The sequence below is a fragment of the Seriola dumerili genome, unplaced genomic scaffold, assembly GCF_002260705.1.
Source record: "Seriola dumerili isolate Sdu_G_001 unplaced genomic scaffold, Sdu_1.0 BDQW01000081.1, whole genome shotgun sequence".
In the NCBI taxonomy this organism is placed as follows: domain Eukaryota; kingdom Metazoa; phylum Chordata; class Actinopteri; order Carangiformes; family Carangidae; genus Seriola; species Seriola dumerili.
This window is the reverse complement of record NW_019174336.1, coordinates 4163037-4182221: the sequence shown is the minus strand read 5'-3', so window position 1 is coordinate 4182221 and position 19185 is coordinate 4163037. Positions and strand designations below refer to the sequence as shown.

General features: G+C 39.5%; 1 protein-coding gene across 2 annotated transcripts; it reads right to left on the bottom strand.

The window, feature by feature from the left end:
- Positions 1 to 286: 286 nt before the first annotated feature.
- On the bottom strand, positions 287 to 19100 carry LOC111221123 (growth hormone receptor-like). Of its 2 annotated transcripts, XM_022744460.1 has the most exons (9): positions 18937 to 19100; positions 13663 to 13747; positions 7314 to 7449; positions 5667 to 5845; positions 4513 to 4691; positions 4105 to 4249; positions 3259 to 3349; positions 2953 to 3022; positions 287 to 2433 (listed from the first exon to the last, which is right to left on the bottom strand). In XM_022744460.1, exons 2-9 carry the CDS (start codon positions 13736 to 13738, stop codon positions 1555 to 1557), a joined length of 1755 nt encoding a protein of 584 aa, XP_022600181.1. In that variant the 5' UTR covers positions 13739 to 13747; positions 18937 to 19100; the 3' UTR covers positions 287 to 1554. The 2 variants fall into 2 exon arrangements, with proteins under 2 accessions (XP_022600181.1, XP_022600180.1); XM_022744459.1 differs by lacking the exon at positions 18937 to 19100 and having other exon boundaries at positions 13663 to 13762.
- Between the last annotated feature and the right edge of the window lie 85 nt (positions 19101 to 19185).

Genomic DNA, 19185 nt, shown 5'->3' with positions numbered 1-19185 from the left:
CCACCTCTACACAAGTATTCCTTTAGTGCATACTAAACAAAAAATAAATGAAGTCATCTGTGTAGTCTTTGCAGTGTTGTGAAAACCTAAAACTAACTGATATTAATGACAAGAAAGACAAAAGCAAAAGTATGAAAGTTTATTTCATATATGTTTTATATGAACGTTTATTTGTAACAAACACTTTTGAACTGTTAAAAAGCAATAACTGTCAAGTCCAACACTGATGACCATGTATCCTAACCTTTTAATACATATGATGAACTGTTAACCAGACACCAAATGAAAAACAAAACAGCCCATGCACTCAAAATACTGACTGAACCTACTGATATGTCTTGTAGAAGACAATCAAATACTTTTTGCTTCCAGCTCTGAATTCATTTCACAGCTTAAGCCTACAGAACACTACATGTAAAGGTATTAAAGTAAGATAACCATTTAATGATTTATGCTACAGTTGATCGTTTTACAGACAACCCATTTATTTAGCTTTTTCAAGGGTTCATCTGTTGGCAACAACATGACATATGAACCCCAATAAGACTGAGTGTTAAAAATTTATCTTATTGGTTAAGTAACATTTCCATTGAGGTAACACTCATCTGAAAGACTGAAAAGATATGAAAAGCAGTCATTTTGATTCATAAAAAGAGGGCACATGGTTAATTTACGTTTACATTTTTCACAGGGTATATCAATACACATTACCTGATTTTATCAAAAAGAAAGATTTTGATATGTACAAAATGTCAAGAACAAGACAGAACAAGTAAACATACTCTCATTAAAGAAGCATTAGTCAATATTTTTACATCAAAAAACGTAATTAAATGACTACCTGTAATGTGAAAGGTGTCTCTTGAAGTGACAACACAACAGGGAATTACCAGCAACTCTGCAGCCCTAGAGCTTTTTAGTGTCTTTTAGTTCATAGTGGCAAATAGCAGACAAAAGTTACAGAGTAACTGGTGATGAGAGTGAATACTGGACTTACATTCATTAGTTGGACAGAAACGCAAGTTTAAATAAATGAAAGAATTGCTCTTTCCCTGCTGGATGTGTAAAGTGTGTTAGCGAAAACGACTATATAAGGATTTTATATGCTAGCGCTGAGTCTCTCAGGCTGTTGGGGGATTATTCTGCTCTCTAGTGGCCTAAATTGATCAATCTAGCCTTAACAAATGTAGTTATTTAATAAGTTGTGTTGTAAGCCTGTTTTAGTTGTCAGAATATTGAATTATTGAGGCAATTCCCAGCCTCCGCTTGTGTTATTTCCCTTTTGGTTCCCTTTCTACAAACACATTCTTGTGCCCTCTTCAGCGTTCATACCCATCTTCTGACTGAATGGTCTTTGCAGCTCTTTCAAACCGTGCAGTGGGAGGTCAGAGGAGGTAGAGGTGGTGTCAGGACAGGCACAGATGGCCCCCCTCAACTATTTTAGGCAAGCTCACATTGAAACACGACCTTGGGAAAATCAATCTCCAAGACTGTGCCGAAGCATATCTCTGCCTTTGATTGAATAGTCTTCATTTTGCACAGCCCACTGCTGATCTACGGTGTGACGCTTCCCAAAAGTTCAGGGGTAAGGTAGCCGTCTGGTGTGGGCATGGCCTTTGGAATTATCAGTTGTGGAACAGGTGTCGAGTTTGGTGTGAGTAAGAGGCTGTTCTGTGTGTCAACACCCTCTACCATGGTGTAGACAGGAGCAGGTTGTAGTGGGGATGTGGTGGTGGTATCTGATTTGTAGTAAGGTGATGGGGATGGCAAAGACGTAAAGCCGCCTGCTGTCTGGCAGGGCTCACTCACATCCCCCGTGGAGACTCTTGGGCTTATTTTCCCTGCGTTGAGCTCTGAGGTGTAACCTCCGAGATCTGCATTCATCACAAGTAGCTGAAATTCTTTCTTTTCTTTCTCCTTTTCCGCCACGATGTCTTTTATTGAGCCTTTGCTAGTGGTTTTCTCCGCCTCAGTCTGCTCCTCAGGTGACAGCAGCACCTTGCCAGATGACTTCACCTCACTCACCTGAGTGTAAAAAGCCTCCCTGCCCACAGCTGCAAAAGGAGGCTCCTCAGCGGTTGGACTCTGGACCAGGGAGCTCGGCTCAGATGCTGCCGGGCATGACGGTTCTTTACTGAGGGTTTGGTTTGGGATGAGAGGATGGAAAGGTGATACTTCCGGGTCGATGGGGAGATCTGGGTCGCAGCAGCTGGCACGGCCCGAGTCGTCATCTCTGAAGCCGATGGACAGGGGAGAGCAGTTGGAGGATAGGGAGCGCTCCATGAGACAGTCCGTGTCCAGTTCTGTCAGTCTGTCATTCTGTTCCTCAATGTCCAGCTCGATGAATTCAACCCAGGGGTCGCTGTTGTACAGCTCTGGCCTCAGATCAGGGGGACTACCCAGGATGGATGTCAACTCCCTCAGCTTCCCTTTCTGTGAGATAAAGAAATCCACCCATCAACCACAACCGTAAATCCAATTACTGGTTTTAATAGGATCAAGCCTCACATTGAAACCGGTTACCAGTTTTAATGTTGTGGCTGATCGCTGTAGTATGTGGCGCTAAAAGCATCACATGATTACCATTTAGTCTGGAAAATAAACGATTAAGACGCCCCCATACATAGACCTCACTGTGGAGTGAGAATGTGCTTGTGATATGAGTGAACTGATCCTTTAAGTTACAAAGTTGGGCTTTGTGACCAAATTATGACCAGTGTTAAACCTTTAAAATGTTAAGTCAAAAGCTTTCTGTGGGTCTGAAAATAGTCTCTCTTATACATCTTAGGTGAAGTATTACTTTAAAGGCCTGAATACACCAGGATTTAAAACGGCAAGAATTTGTTGTGAAATGGGAAAATGTCACTTTGTAATGTGACCTCCACTTAACACCCAGTGTGCTTATGAATTAGGGATTAAGCATCATAACATGTGGGTGAACAGGCTGAATACCTTAAGTAGCTCAGGGTCAATTCCTCTTATTTTAGGCCCAGGAACTGGAGGCAATAGAATAACCATCAACCTTAGGAAAGAAAAAAAGGGAAAATGTTAATTTGACATAACACATGGATGAAATAAGAAGCACTGCAGATACACAGCCTTGCTGTTTAACACATTTGAACAACACCCCTGATAACACAGACACAGATGGTTTTTCAAGGTCACTGAGCAGCATCCTGCACCCCCTCATTTCTCTAAGCTTTTTTCTGCACAGAATTCGTGGGGGGGGGGGGGGGGGGGGGTTGTAAAACTACTTACTTTTCCTGCTGCGATATGACAACTAACATCAGGATGGCCACTAAACACAAGGCACCAAAGATGAGCAAAGCCACCACAGGGAATCTTGACACTGGGGGAAGAAAGACACACAAATCCACAAATGTTTAATATAGTCATAAAATCATACAAAATAAAAAGGCTATGTTCAAGTTTAAAGTTGACAAGTGTAAAACTCACAGAAGTCCTTTTCAGATATTAAATACTTAACACTGCCTTCCTTTATCTTTTTAAGTAAAGGCTTTTTGTCTTTCAGATGCACAGTACAGTGGGTGTTGATTATGTGAATGTTCATTGTAGTTTTATTCAGACATGACAGGACCATTATGGAGAAAGACTTGAAAAAACTAGAAAAAATGTGAACCTATCCTTTAATGTTACGTACACAAAGTCAGTTTTTCAGTAATTTTATGTTTGCAATAAGGATTACATTTTTGTTACAGAAATACAATAAAATGCTGTTTTTGCACGAGATAAATAAAACTTTAAGACATAAGTACAATGGGTCATTTCTGTGGCTTGTCAAGGCGTGTCTGGGCATACTCTGGGGCTGGATTCAAACATGGCTTTGGGTACATTCTGGTCACCCAGTTAAGTTGATCAAACAGATAATTACAGAGTTATTTCTCTTTAAATGCTGTATTGAGCTAACAATGCTCAGTGAAAATGACTGATGATCTGTCGGCAGGAATATTAAAAGGTTTATTTATAGCGACAAAGTCATTGAGCTGCAGCCTCTAGAGTTTTCATGTAAAACTGAAAAATCTTTATAACAGCACTTGTAACAGTTTTTCCACCTGGCCTGTGAACATAGCAATCAGTGTTTACCTTTGGACGGGAAGTGGATGAATATCGAGTCGCTGAATTCTCCAAACTCTTTCAAACCAAGCATCTTGCACCGGACCCGAACCTCGTGAATGATGTTAGTTTGAAGCCCATAAAGGGAGCGATGTGTGCTTTTCACAAGGTCGACCTGTGGTGGAGAAAATAAGGTTCCAATACTAGAAGCAGTATTACACCATCACAGTCCTGTCCACTAAGAAGCATTCATTTTTCCTTTGACAATGATATAATGTTTACTATACAAATCAGTAAAGGAATATTAGAGTCACAGAGTCTTAAAATCAGCTGTGCTCAGGTTAACTGATGCATATAAAAGTATGGTTTGATGTAACAATGAAATTCAAATTAACTGAAGCTTGAACACAATACAATAAAAACTTAAAAGACACTCACTGCTTCCCACTGGTTGGAGTTGACGTTGCGGTAGTGGACCTCGTACTGCAGCGTCATCCATCCCATCGCTACGTCTGCAGACTGTGGAGGCTTCCAGCTCAGCATGATGTCATAGTAAATCCCGGTCATACTGACATTCAGCAGCGTCCAGTTCAGGCCGACTGGTGGATCTGGTTGCACTGCGGAACAGAAAATTTTAGAGAAGTTTGCAATTTTGCAATTGAACACATCCTCAGAGTTTCAAACATTACAATTTGAGTGCGTGAAATACGGGAAAACATGCATGGCCGTACACAGATTTTTGGCTGGACTGCAAACTGACCAACTGACTGAGTGATAGAGTTGCATGATCATAGTTGCAACATTGTTCGGCCAAATGCCACATGACTGAGTTGAAGTTTCCCCATTGGCCTTTGCTCTTTCATAATGAATTGGTGCAAACAGTTTTTATTAGGGAGCCGTTTACAGCCCGCAGTGTTAACAACTTAATGCATGTGTCAGTAGAATGATAGACTTTGAAAAAATAGCACCTAGCAAAAAAATCTAATGACTTTAGACAAACCATGGCTACTAAGAAGAGAGTTGCCAGTAATACCCTCTCTCGCGTCAGCAGCAGATATTGTGACGCTCTTAACTTTCTCTCCGTGTGAGCATTTTACAAGTAAATATAGCTGAAATCCCAGCACAGTCTTTGTCTTTAATTTAAGTATTTGGTGATTTTTTCATGGTTATAAAATCAGTATTTTAGCAGCAGCTTGGAAATGACTTGGAAGTCTTAATGGGCCACATTTCAGTCACTATTTAGAACTTGTTCCGTTGTCATGACAACAGAAACAGAAAAACATGTAAATGAGAACAGCTTTATTGGGAATTCGGCTGTATGAAAATACTGTATATGTGAGCACAGAGGGGAGGAGAGAAGCTAACAGATAACGAGCTGAAACCGGCTGACACTAACCTGAATGCAAATATGACACAATGTCAGTTGTTTACAGCGGCTCCACAACAGTTTTAAATTACGTCCTCAATTTCACACATTGACCATACACAGTCCAGCCATACATCAGGTTTCGACCTTGTCTTGTTAATCAGGTTTTTAACGATTTTTCTCTAATCTGGACCGTGACGGCTGAGCAGTGAGGCCGTACACTCACCAATGTCTTGAATATAGAAAAGGCTCTCGTCGTAGAGGACGGCTTGATCCCTCGAGCGGAGCTGGACACTGTAATACGTCCAGATGGATGTGTGGTTCTCATTGAAGAAGCACTCGTTTGGCCGGTCAGTGCTGTAGAGAGGACACTCGCTCCACTCTTTAGGAGAGGCAAGGGAGGGTCTGCGAGTTGGGGGGAAAGACAACAACTGGTCAGGAAGGAGGCGACAGGAAACAGATCTTCGCTGTGAAATTCTACTCAACAAAGCAGTTTCCTAATATTTTAGATGAGAAAACTCCCAGTGGTGAGCAATGTTTTACAGCTGTAGATTATAACTGGGTGTACATACTGATAACTACTATTGATTTGATGAGGCTGGTGATATTCTATTTTTTGTTTTTGTTAGCAAATTCCATGAAAAATACCAAAACAAACGATGAATCAATTAACATAACTTATTCTTCTGGATCATAAATTAAAAACTCATCAGTGAGCCACACTGTTGCACTGAGATACATGTTCCTTTACATAACCACGGGAAACACACATTGTAGTTTATTTTGACCCAATCCCACTAACACATCATTGGTTTTGTTCTTTTCATGGGACCCTATGAACACTAAATAAAAATATAGAATATTTCCAGCCTTATGCTTTAAGCCAGAAACTTTGAGACGTCTCATCAGACTTTGGTGCGCATTTGCAAAACAATTTAATGTTGACTCTCCAGTAAGACCAAAAACCTGTGACCCAAATTATACATTTTAAAAGTAACAGAGTTGCAGGTGAGTGTGACCTTGAACTGGACGTTTGCCTTGTCAGCACAGTGTGAACAGGTGCACCATAAGTGAGCCAGGTAAGGCTTAGACACAACTATGTACACAGCAGTGACCCCACTACCACAAGACTTAAAGCAACAGTTGATTTGACTAAAGACTATAACTTACATTTTCTTAAACCTTCATGCATTTTCTAACAATTGGTGCTTCTTTTCTGTCTTTCCTTATTCCACACACTGTATACTGTGACTACATTAGATTTACATTTACATTCACTCATTCGACAGATGCTTTTATCCAAAGCGACTTATAAGTGAGGATGATTTTCTATTTTGTTTGTTCCTAAGATTCTTTCTCTCTTTCTTTCTCTCTTTTTTTCTTTCTTTCTTTCTTTATTATCTGCGTCACTCAGTGTAATTGGTTTTGTTCATTTGTTTTGTCTCAATCTGTCACTATGTGAAGACAGCTGGAAACGAAAAAAAAGCAAAAGGTAAAATGTTATAATGTGAAATTGTATCACACTGTGTAAGGCTCTAAGATCAAACTAAATAATATATATTACAGGTAGGCCACAAAAACAAAACTATACTCCTGTGTATCACAAACTTACATCCACCATTTGTTAAATGAGATTTCTGTTATAGTTCTACGTTGAGTTTGTTTGTTTTTTTGTTTCATTTTGCACCTGAATATTTTCACTTATTCATTATACATTGCATATGTTTTTTGTGTTATTATATTTTTCTGTGATTGGAATTATTATCAGTTTCTTTCACGCCCATATTTTAAAAAGCCTGCACACCTTGATTTCCTTCAAAGCACAGAGCAACCCCATATTTGTGATATTGATAACAATCTTTTCACCCCTCACTTTTTGTTCATGTAGAATAAGCGCAGCTCTCCGGGCTCGGAGAGGTTCTGGAAAGTGCCGACATGCCATCTGCAGCGGAAAGTCTCCATGTTGCTGGAGACACAGCCAGTGAGGTGTGGGCGTCTCTGGGGGAGGACTGCAGGGAGACAGAGAGGGAGAAATAATTACATATCTTAACCTTTTTTATAGTGTCAAGATCTGCTTTTTTTTCTCTTCTCTGCGTTGCAGCTGTTATGAGTCAAGGTTTCTATTGAGGATGGCTGAGCCGCGCTTGAGGGACAGGATAATAACTGCAAACTAACTCCAGTGAGCGGCTCAGCCACAGGGCAAACATCAGCATTTTCATGGAAGTCATTTTACTTCAAGTGAAAAGCTGCAGTCAGAGAGTTCACGGCCACGGCTGTCGTGGAATAACTGTGCAATAACTCCGCACGGAAAGGACCGCATGGATCCTGTTTTACTAGCTGCCAAACTCAAACAATGTGTGCAGGCAGCTTCTCTATTTAGCTCCCTTGCTGCTGACTTTAGCTCCTTCAGCTCCTGCAAAAAGGAACGCACGATAAGCAGTCAGTATGTAAAATTAAAAACTGTTTGACTTTTGCACACTGCAATGCAAACGAAGACGATCAGAAGCTTGTGACGGTTGCAACACATGCAAACAAATTATGGATGGTGTTGAGACAGCTCCGGAAAGATCTAGAAAAGCAAATCTATGGAAAAAGATTTTGTTTCGTCTTTGTGAAGTTTGATTTCCAGTGGCATCGTATCCTCTAAAATCACGGATTGACATGTTCTGTGTCATTTCCTGTTGGTACTAACTTTAACAAGTACATTCATTTCATTTATACTAACTGTAAAAATAGTATACGATAACAATTAGCATATAATATTTACTGGATACGCTTGTATCTAGTATAGAAGTGGAGCACAGTTCTTCTTTTCCTATAACAAGTGTTGCAGTACACACAAGTATCAGCATGTCAAGTCACGTCAAGTAGTCAAGTATCTTTATTGTCATATTTAAAAACAACAAGACAGCAAAGCAACTCCCTGAAGCAACGTAGTACAAACGAAACACAAAAATAGTGCTAATAATAAATAGATATAATGGAAAGGTAGATAAGCATCCCGATTAGCTTCATGCTTTCCATTATATTGCTGCGTATTACACCTTAAAAGGGCTGGTTCACCCAAATAAACAAAAATAATAGAAATATGTTCTTTCTTTTCTTCTTCTGTGTCCAAATAATGGTTTTATATTGCCCAGGTTGTAAGATATCCCTCTAATAAAACAGAGATCTTTGCAGTTTCTTTTGTGATGGTCACAGCACTGAGAAATACTCAACATCTCTCTTACAAAACACTGTTCTAGTTAATCTGGGTAATTCACAAAAAACACTATCAACAGTTTTCACTGGCACTATTTCTGTGGGTTTAGTGAGTATGTTCAATAAAAAACTGTGGATTATTAATAGTAACTGGGAAAGACATTTTAAAACACAGAGCACGACTGATGCATCTGCTGGGCTGCTATTATCAGAGGATTTACTGGCGTTGTTATACTACCAAACACAAATAAAGATTTTAGTCAAAATTCATTAACAACTAAATTTAGACGTGTCATGTGTGTGTTTACTTTAAAATCCACATTGTTAGCGGATCTTTTACGTCTCAAATATCGATATTGGTATCGGCCTTAAAGTTCCAGTATCAAACGCTCAACTCAAAACCAGGGAAAAACTTAAATAAATAAATAAACATTGAATAATAATATTAGAATTTTTCAGTCCTGAGGTAAGTGAGGAAATATGTTTAATGTTTAATGAGCTGGCCCTTTATACAAAGAGCTGAGGGAGCTTTCTTTTTTCTTTTTTTTCTTTTTTTTTTGTTAAGTAAACATTATATTTGCAGGGCAGGAGGGTTCGTGATCAGCATCAGCAGCAGCAGCAGCAGCAGCAGCGGAAGCACTCAGCTGAGCTCATCAACACTTCAGGGAGCAACAACAACACAAGCCCTGGCTGGCTGAGTACTGAGAAGTGTCAGGACAAGATGGCTCCTTCACAGCTGAGAGGCAGCACCGGGAGCAGATGATGAATACCTCTGGCCTGCTTAGGGTGCTTCAGGGCAGGGGAGTTACAGGTTAAAAATAACCTGTTTACCACATCCTTAACTCCTCCTCAGAACTGTGCTGAGGTCAGGATTGAGAGTAAAATCAATTTGACACTCGGTCATGCCGAGCATTTTTGTGTCTTACTTCATCGTGATAAATGTGGATGTGTGGGTGGCTTGTAAACCGTGTGTATGACAGGGGAAAGTGTGTTCAAAAGACAGTCTGCCATTTTGGTTGTGTGAGAGCGTTCAGCTATATTTCACTTTTTTTTTTATCATTCCTACTGAGATATCTCTGGTGGTGTTGGACCAGTGTGGGCCAATCAGAGAGCCGGACTGATTTACTGAGATATTGGATTTACAGATTTGTTGCATCAAAGCAATGAAATAGCTCGAGGATGGAAATTCATTCTTAACCTTTGGAGCAGCAGCACATACTGAAGTAGAATAATTCTTATTCATTTGAAGACTACAGATTTAACATATATCATATGCACTGCAATAATTACACTGGCATATCCAACAGTGTATAAAGTAGTCAGAATTAGTTCCCCACTGCCCCTTTTAGTAATTTGTCAACTTTCAAGTAAAATTCTCACTGCAGGACTTTTACATGTGAGTATTTTTTTTAAGCCACTTATGTTTAACAGCTGATCTGAAAACTTCACTGCTGAGTGAGTGAAAAATACAGGAAACCAAAAAGGAAAAGATGTTTTGTTCCATGATCTCACATCTCACATAATACCCTTTAACATATATACTGTGTGTTGTGTACAGCTCTGTCTTGTTAGAATAACTAGAGCTCCCTGCAAACTGACAGGCTTCATTTCTGTGCTCGTACGTCAAGGCGAGTGCTGCTGTGTTTGCTCAGCAGCTGCCAAGCAGAGTTCACGTCTGGTGTAAGTAAACATGTGAGCAGCTTTCTGAACACAGTCATTAGCTCCACACAACACACAGACAATATTACCAACACGGTTATATCAATTTACAGCGTATTCTCATTACAGGACTCCTCTTTCTGGGGCAAACTATCACTGCTCTACCGAGTAAACATGTTTACTGCGTGATTTTTTCTCTGAGTGCTACCACCACTGTCTATTTCCATGTGAAACAAAACATCCTTGTCAATGTGTTTTTATAAGCCCAGATGTGTTTCCTTTTAGCCATTTTTTCAGAGGAGAGCAGGAAATAGCAGCTAGCATTAATTTCTTTTAAAGGACTAACTCGCACCATCAGCAGATCGCTGAAGCTAGCAGGTAGAACCTCAGCCTATTGTCTTGCTCTGTTTATGCAACCTCTTTATGATAATGAATGTGTGTTTTTCCTATTATAGCGTTTATTAACATCTGCACAATGTGTTGGGGGGAAGCTGTTATTAATGTCTTTCCGGTGAGCACAGAGGGCAAATGGTTATTTACAGAGTCACATGTTCAGACATCAATCAGTACGCTCTCAGGGGGAAACACCTCATCCTGTGCATTTAGAAAAGCTATTTCCTCCCTTGGCGAAGGGCCGCAATGCTCTCATCACTGATTACAGTTCTTTACTAACTTAACAAGACTTATTGGCAAACTGTGGAGAGAAAAAAAGGTTTCTCTAGTGAAGAAACCTAATCACATTAAGAACCAATGTCCTGATTCCTGAGGGACATAAACAGTGGTGCTCCTGTGAGGAAGGGGGTGCACAGTGGGTTTTTAGTGCTATTTCTCTGAAAACAGCTGCTGCTGCTGAAATGATGCTATGAGAGTGAACTGAAACTGTAAAGTTGTGGTCTGCACAGATAGACAATAAACAGCTGAGGGGAGCTGCAGATTCAGGTAATAATTCTCTGTAGTTTCATCTCGGGCTGGGTTGAAAAAAATCTAACCTTCATTTGAATAATCTGATCTGGTTCATAAAATCCAGAGATCTGTCTTTTAATATTTCCCTTTACAACCAGTCCTCTAACCATGTAGGTCATTTTTCTTCTGATACGACCAATAGGAGTGTCTCCTGAAATAGCGTCCCTATGGCGACAGGAATGCCGGACCAGGGTTGTCATAGTTACAATAATAAACACGCGGACTGCACCGAGAGCGGCGTACTACATGGCTTGGTTAGGTTTAGGAAAAGTAAATAAGCACTTTCTCAACATTTGACAATCTTTGTTGTCATGGGTACAATAATAATAACATGGTTAACTTTGTTGAACGGTTATTGATAACAGAAACAACATAAACTGCTACTTTCACATGGGAATCGAACACCGCTCTCCTGTGTCATATTCATCCATCCACCACAACCTCCTCCTGACGTGAACTTTGTCTCCCTTTATACGACGCCAAACTTTTCCATTTGCTCCTGTCATAATTACTACGGCCACTAGATGTCACCTAACAACAAAATGTAACTATGTCATAATAACCTGCTGCACAGACGACCTATGGGCTTGAGGACAGTCTCGCCTTTTACAGTTGTTTGCAGCTGTAATCACGTTAGTCTCGTGTCACCAACCTTCTCGTGCAACAAGAACTGGCCATGTGAGGGATAAAAACATGGAAGATGTGGCTCCAATGAAGACACCTGCAAGTCTAAAGGCAGATGTGTGGTTGCGTTTCCGATTCAAAGACAGCGAAGAGAGAGACAATATGGACAACTTGCAAGAAGATGTGCAAGAAGAAGCTGATAGAAGAAGAAGCCGTGTGGGCAGTAAACGCTGTAGCCAGTGCACCGAGGTACGTTAGCATTACTTGCCTATCTATTATTTCTTGAGATGTGTGTCTAAACTGTTGGTCACGTTAAATTAAAAAGTGCATTGAAGTAACTGCTTTGGGGTCCATTCATAATGTAAACATTAATATTTTTAATAAGGTACCAAATTAGAGATTTATAGCATTCGTTCTCTGAGAATCTCATCCATATCTAACCAAAGTTGGTATTGTAACTTAAATATTAGGGATTAGGGAATTCAGTAGCAATACCAAGCCCTAGTTTCAGCACCGCAAGCAACCCCTTCCACATTGTCACACTGTTAATATATAACAATATATACATTCTTGTATGCACTCTTATTATAAAAATATCAGTTACAGCCACTATAAAGATCAGCCATGATAATATGAGTAAATACATCCGGCTGGTGTAGCTAATGTTGCAAGTTAGCAAAGGATAGTCAGCTTGCATAGTTCGGCTGTCTTAATTAGCGTGTCTGCTAAAAACTGTTAGCCTGTGTCTGCATAATGAAGTAGGCTATCTTTTAGAAAACTCTAAGATCCTGAACATGTTCAGTGTATATTTGTATTTCAGTTACATGTAGTTGTTTCTCCAACTGGGCAAGCTGCCATTCACCACAGTGACACCAGTGCAATCTAAATCACTCAACTAAATTTGATATCAAGGCAGCGATTCAGATTTCTGCAGGCCATTAAAGGTTGGCAAACCAGCTGGAGGAATTACACTTAGCTGAAGCACTACTGATTTCTATGAACACACTGTTGGCTCTCACTCCCATGTTTCTGCTACAGGGAGAAAAACACACCTGCTTTGTTCAATCCCACGTAGTGGCATGAAACAAAAACAGAATAAAAAGTAGCAGGAGAACAGGAGTCGAGGGGAACACGTCCTCCGTCCACGCCTCCACTAATTTACTGACAGCGTTATGTAACAGGACGAAGCACAGTATGTCCGTGCGTGACTTAAATGGCCAATGTAGACCCTGTTTATATCTGTGGATAAAACATGGCTCATGTATGCAAATACATAGCCTTTCTGATGGCACAGAGCCACTGCTGCTAAAAAGGAGTGGGGTGGGGGGGGGGCTCTACACATAAACAGCTTCTCATTGTTCAGCAGCGGAGTGCTCTCTGCTCTCCAGAATTCCTGGGAAGCCACTTCACTAGAAATCCGCTGGCTGTTCCCTTCGCTGTTGTGCAGCACATGTCATATTTGTTTGAACGCCAAAGTAACACAGAAACTATGCAACTATTAATGTTTTCTATTATTCCAGGCTGACATTGTCCTGTGGCCCATTAAAAGGAGATTTATGTCAAAAAAAATTCCATCTGGAAATTTCTGATTCCAAACCAAACAGATCAATAGGCCACCAGAAGACACCAAATTTCAAAGAAAGCATCATCAATGCCAAGAAATCCTACTTTCAAACCTGTCTCAAGTCTTTAAATGCTAATTCTAATCTAGTTATGCAATGCATTAAACTAAAAAAATAAAAGAATGGTTACCTAATGAATATTCGTGAACATACCTTTCACAGAGGTTGATTCCAGCGCTAAAGCAGTGAAGATGTGAATGAAGAAGACCGTGGTGAGACCAGCAGCCATGGTGTTGAGCTGTGGGGGAAACATGTGGTGAATGTTAGTGTCTTAGTGCAGTCCCCCCAGCTGAACTACATAACCCACAAAGGCCCTGCCCACTATCACCATTAAACAGGGAGACTTTTCCCACTCCTTAACTTAACCCGTGATCAAACTGTATAGTCATAGGACTGTAAAGTGCTTTAGCTAAAAGCATCCATCAAATGACATAATTTTTCACTATGTAACCCCACTTCAACATCTATCAGGTTTATTCTAAATGAATAAAAATAACATTCAGCTGAATTCAGGTGAAATCTGTTCCCACTTCCCAAACATTTTGCTAAATACTTTAAATCTGAAAGGACGGGAACCTCTTCAGGAACCCAGCCCACCCCTTTGACCTCTAATATTTAATGTTTTCCAAACAGCATAAATTAGCTGAATAATATTTACAGTTGTGCTGCTTTTAGACATTCATGTTCTTTCGGATTTTGATTTATGCAGGATTTGACATTTGATGGTTTTAAAACTATTTTAAATCATTTTTTTTGTATCCAAGTGATTTCAGTAATTGATATCTGTTCAGCTTTTGATCTCTGTTTTTAGACATGAACTGAGACTAACTCCTCACTAACTTTAACCTCACTCTGCATGTTCATTTAAAACTGAAACTTTCACTCCTTTCTATTCTCACTGCCACTTTAACTACTTTCAGTACCCGTCTTTCATTTTTTACACTTGGACTAACACAAATTCACATCATTACTTAATTTCGTCTGACTCTTCCAGCTTCTTTTGTCACATACACTTCCAACTTATGTTTCCACTCCTTTCATTGCTCGCATTTCAACTAACACTTCAACTCCTTTCAGCAATTCCACTACAACTAATATCTTCACTCACAGCTTACACTTAACCTGTCACTTCAGCTTCACTCAGAGTGCACACTTAAACTGACACTTCAATTCTTTTTACCCCTTCAATTTTAACTGCAATTTAACTTCCCTTAAGAATCTGGACTCTCAGTTTAACTCCTTTTAGGACTTCACTTCACCCGAGCTTTACTGTTCCGTTTATCACTTACACTTCAACTGACAAAACAACTCTTTTCATTACTTCCTCTTAATGTCTAAATTAACACTTCAACTGCATCCAGCTCTTTTACTTCATCTAATAATTTTACTTAAACTTCACGCTTACATTTGAACCTGTTGCTTGAGCTTCACTCAACATATACACTTAAACTGACACTTCAGTTCCTTTCAGTGCTTCCATATAAACACACACATTTTCTTTTCAGGACTCCACATTGACACTTACAACTTTGTTTTAATTACACTTCACATTCAGGGACATTTCACCTCCTTTTATATACTTAATGTTTCCACTTGTACTACAACTTTCAACTCCTTTCAGCACCTTCACTTCAACTGATACTCTACTTTAAGTTCACTCAGTGCAACCGCTGACAGAACCAACTTAAAGAACTTAACTTGGACATTCAGTGTCATTCAGCGAGCACGCTTTACACATAAACTTTAACTCCTTTCTACACTTTCACTTGATAGTTGATAGTCCTACAGCTTCTTTCAGGTTTTAAACTTGAAATTCATTCAGTGCTTGCACTTAAACTGAACTTTCAACAATGGGCACTTCCATTTTAAACAACCACTTTAATCCTTTTCAATAATGCTGTTCAAGTTGTTTGGGGGCTTCAACCCAAGATACTATTTTATTTCATTCATTATCTATCACATTGTTATTGTTTTAAAATCTCTAAAGATTCAACATGTTAAGGCAATAAAAGGATTTCATATGTTTCAGCTGCAATTTTTCAGCACATTTTAGAAATTTTAGACTTTGTCTAATGTTTTTTTTCATGTACTTTGAAAAAATCAAGTGATGAATCATAGTACACCACACTTATTGGACAGCAGGGAGGACCAGCGGGTCTAAATCAGAACGCGAGCATGTTTTACTCATTAGTTTCTTCCAGGTATTCACACGCTTAATTCTTCCTGGAGAGGCACGTTTTGAAACAGTAAACAGTTTTGTTCTGAACATGACATTCATTCTGTGCCAGCACTGCTGGATTTCTGTCAACACTTGTGAAATCTATCCCTACTACGTTCTGGGCCTCATTTAGATCTTATTTACTTATCCTTGTATGGGATTCATATTTATTTATCCTCTAATCCAGAGGTTTTCAACCCAGAAGCCTGGTCCCCATGTGAGGTTTGATAGATAAGAGTCCCTAAGAGATTTCTCAGCCTGATATATTGTTTTAAAAATACTTCACAGTATCTTTGGGATATATTTGTGGCTGCTTTCTGACTAAGATATGAATAGCAATCTCATTTTCAGATTTCAATGGCAACTTAAAAGCTGTCTAAATATTGACATTTTGAAAATTTCAGGGCCCAAAAATGTGTCAAAGGCCAGAAAAAAAAAGAAAAAGTATGTGGCCTCAAAGAAAAAAACACTGAGAACAAGTCACTAGCTGAGTTTCCACTGCAGTTTTGTACAAAATAGAAGTGATTTCATGGGAAAGTCGACAAAACACAATTGCGAATGGTCTCTTTTTCTACTGATGTTATGTTATGCAACTAATGCTGGGTCTTCTTCTCTCGCAATATCATTCCAATTAAACAGGTCAGCATTTTTCTTTACATTTATAGTGTTGGGACAGGGATTTTGACAGCACCCACCGCAGTATTTACTCAACGGCGACGAAGGCAAACCCCTTTTATCTGACAGCCGCAACACATCAGGGATTGTTGGGAGACAATAGTCCGTGCAGTGTTTTTGAAAGTCATGTGACCACTCAAGTCATGTCATGTGACTTAAATAAGTGTTTCCATTTCACTTTTGCAAAATATTGCCTTGTCATTCACGAGCATGGATAAGATAAATGATCAGACCTTTGCAGTATGAAATACTTTTATGGTGGATTTTTGTGAAAATAGTTTTCACCTAACAATGGACCCAATTCTTAGCAAATCAACTGATTAGCTAATGAAAAGCAAATTAATTATGAATAGCTTCAATTAATCAGTCAATTAATCTTTAAGCCATTTACTGAATGTGTGGATTTGTTGCTTTTCTCAGTTTTACATGATTGTAAATAATAAAAAGAAAGAAATGTCTTGCAGGTTTGGAACAAGCCATTTGAAGATGTCAGCTTCAGTGATGTGCTTTTTTTTTTTTTACATTTTACACACAAAACATTTAATCAGTTCATCAAAAAAAAAAAAAACGGTCAACCAATGAATCAATATGAAGCCAATATTTCTGCCCAAACCCAAAGTTCTCTATTTAGCTGTTGATGTTAAACTAAGTGAAAACCTTAATGCACTCAGTCACATAATCTCCTCTTTTCCTCCCCTCATACCAGCTGATGCTAACTCATGTTCGTAAGCGTTGTCCTGTTAGTTCAGCATCTTTCCTTCTATCAGTCATACACATCTTAATAATACATTCATTTTTGTTAGTGACACACAAAGATGGACCCTCACTGTTTCCTATGTTGCAGTCACAGTTTTATATTTCTGTTAGAGCTCGACTAATATACTGCATTCATTTATATTATTGGACTTTTGGACCCCGCTGTATATAACTTATATTTGACACTATTCTGTCTTGAATTGGGTTGAAGTATTTCTGCAGATTCGTGATTTGTTTCAGTAACATAATTACTTGTAATAACTTCTTTTCCGGTGAACAATCTTGAAGATGAAATAAAGAAATAGAGATCTTCCTTGACAATGTGCGTGTCCTTGTGACAACACTTTGATTGCCACATATGAGGCTACTTGCCCAAAATGTTAAATACATGATTAGATGTTGTGTTTTTAACTCTCAAATGTCATTATATTAGCCTCTAAAGTTCAGCATCATGCAGCTCTGTGATGGTTAGATACGTTCTCATGTGCAGTCTGCTAAGAAATAATTACTGTTACATTATGTTATGTTCATTTAAGTGGAGACGAAATACACTTTGCAGTGAAAAGCTTTAGTATCACTACATGTATCCATCAGGAGAGAGGGTAACTCTTCATCAGCTTGGCTGTATAGTCTCTCTCTGTTCACCGCTGATGGTCTACACAGTACACACAGCTGGAGACACACAAGCTTATTCACTCTGTCTCAGGCTGATAAGACTGACTGACAGACTAAACTACCCTCTCAGCTGGAAATAACACCATTTCTCTTCACACGAACAGGTGTGGGCTCTAACACACTCAAGATCAGGACATAAAGTTGTGGAGAACATTAAAGTAAGATTTTAAAATGCATTTTCCTGCAGTGTGGTTGCAAGCCACCTGGCATGCAGACTGTAATTTATCCAGTGGTTGTTTGACATGCTGCAAATAAAAAATAAAGCTGGACGTACTCTATCTGTGTTTCTGTATGATAGAGGCTGCAACTAACCGTTATTTCCATCACTGATTAATCTATCCATCGTTTCTTCTCGGTCATCTGATCATGTTTATTCAATAACAGAGAGCAAAAACGCCTGTTCGTATTTCTTTAACTCCTCTCAAATTTCCTGTTTTGCCAGAGACAGAATAATCCTCACAATCTCAGAAACTGGGACTGCAAAGGGAATATTTGGCATCAGTGATTCATTAATCATAAAAACAGTTGCTGATAAGTATGTCGACTAACTGCTGCACTGACAAATAGTTTGACTCTGGCTATACAGTATAAAAAAAACAAATAAACAGTTAACAATATTCCCCTTTTAAACTGCACCAAATGGAAATCATCCAGTGAAGTAACTCAAACTCCTTCACATCTGGTTACTGCAGTTACCTTTCCACCTTGTAGCACCTGTAGACCTGACAGATGTTTTTTCTGTCAAATGTAAACCTTGACAAGCTTCTTTTTCTACTTCATTAAAACTACAGGACAACGTTACTGCCCCACAGTGCTTTCAGGCTCGTCAGGCTTGTTTTCAAGAACGCTTCACAGTTTGGGCTCAGGCGTTTTGCTCCTGTGTTACGCTTTCTGGGATTATTGTGCAAGAATCGTGGAGAAAATGTAAACAACAAAGCTCTGACACAATGACTCACAACAACAAGGATAAGTCCCTGTGTGTAACACATTAAAGCTTTGCGTTTGTGATTATGAGTCAAGCTGGCCACTATCAGTTAGTGGCGGCTCCAATGCAGCTGCGTAAACACATTAAACATGCAGGACAGAGAGGAGAAGTAACTCACAGTGGACAGCGGTGAGCTCTCCGTCCAAACACAACGGCCAAAACGGCGAGGTGACTCAGATGAACTCCTCACTCCCTCCAAACAGAGCGAGGACTCCTTCCTACCAGCCAGCCACGAATGTGTTCCATGAGGGGTGGTGACGCTGTCGAAGAAATCCCGTCCCGCTGGAGGGACGCTCTGCGCCTGTGCCCGGGTAATGTAATGTAACACTCTGATGCAGGGGGGTGGGAGAGGGGGAGGGCGCCATCT

Coding starts and splice junctions, on each gene's coding strand:
- LOC111221123 (XM_022744459.1), bottom strand. CDS start 13,762: ATGTTTCCCCCACAGCTCAACACCATGGCTGCTGGTCTCACCACGGTC. Junction 5,846..7,313: donor TTATTCTACATGAACAAAAA/GTGAGGGGTGAA, acceptor CCCAACTCGCAG/ACCCTCCCTTGCCTCTCCTA. Junction 4,692..5,666: donor TTTCTATATTCAAGACATTG/GTGAGTGTACGG, acceptor TCTGTTCCGCAG/TGCAACCAGATCCACCAGTC.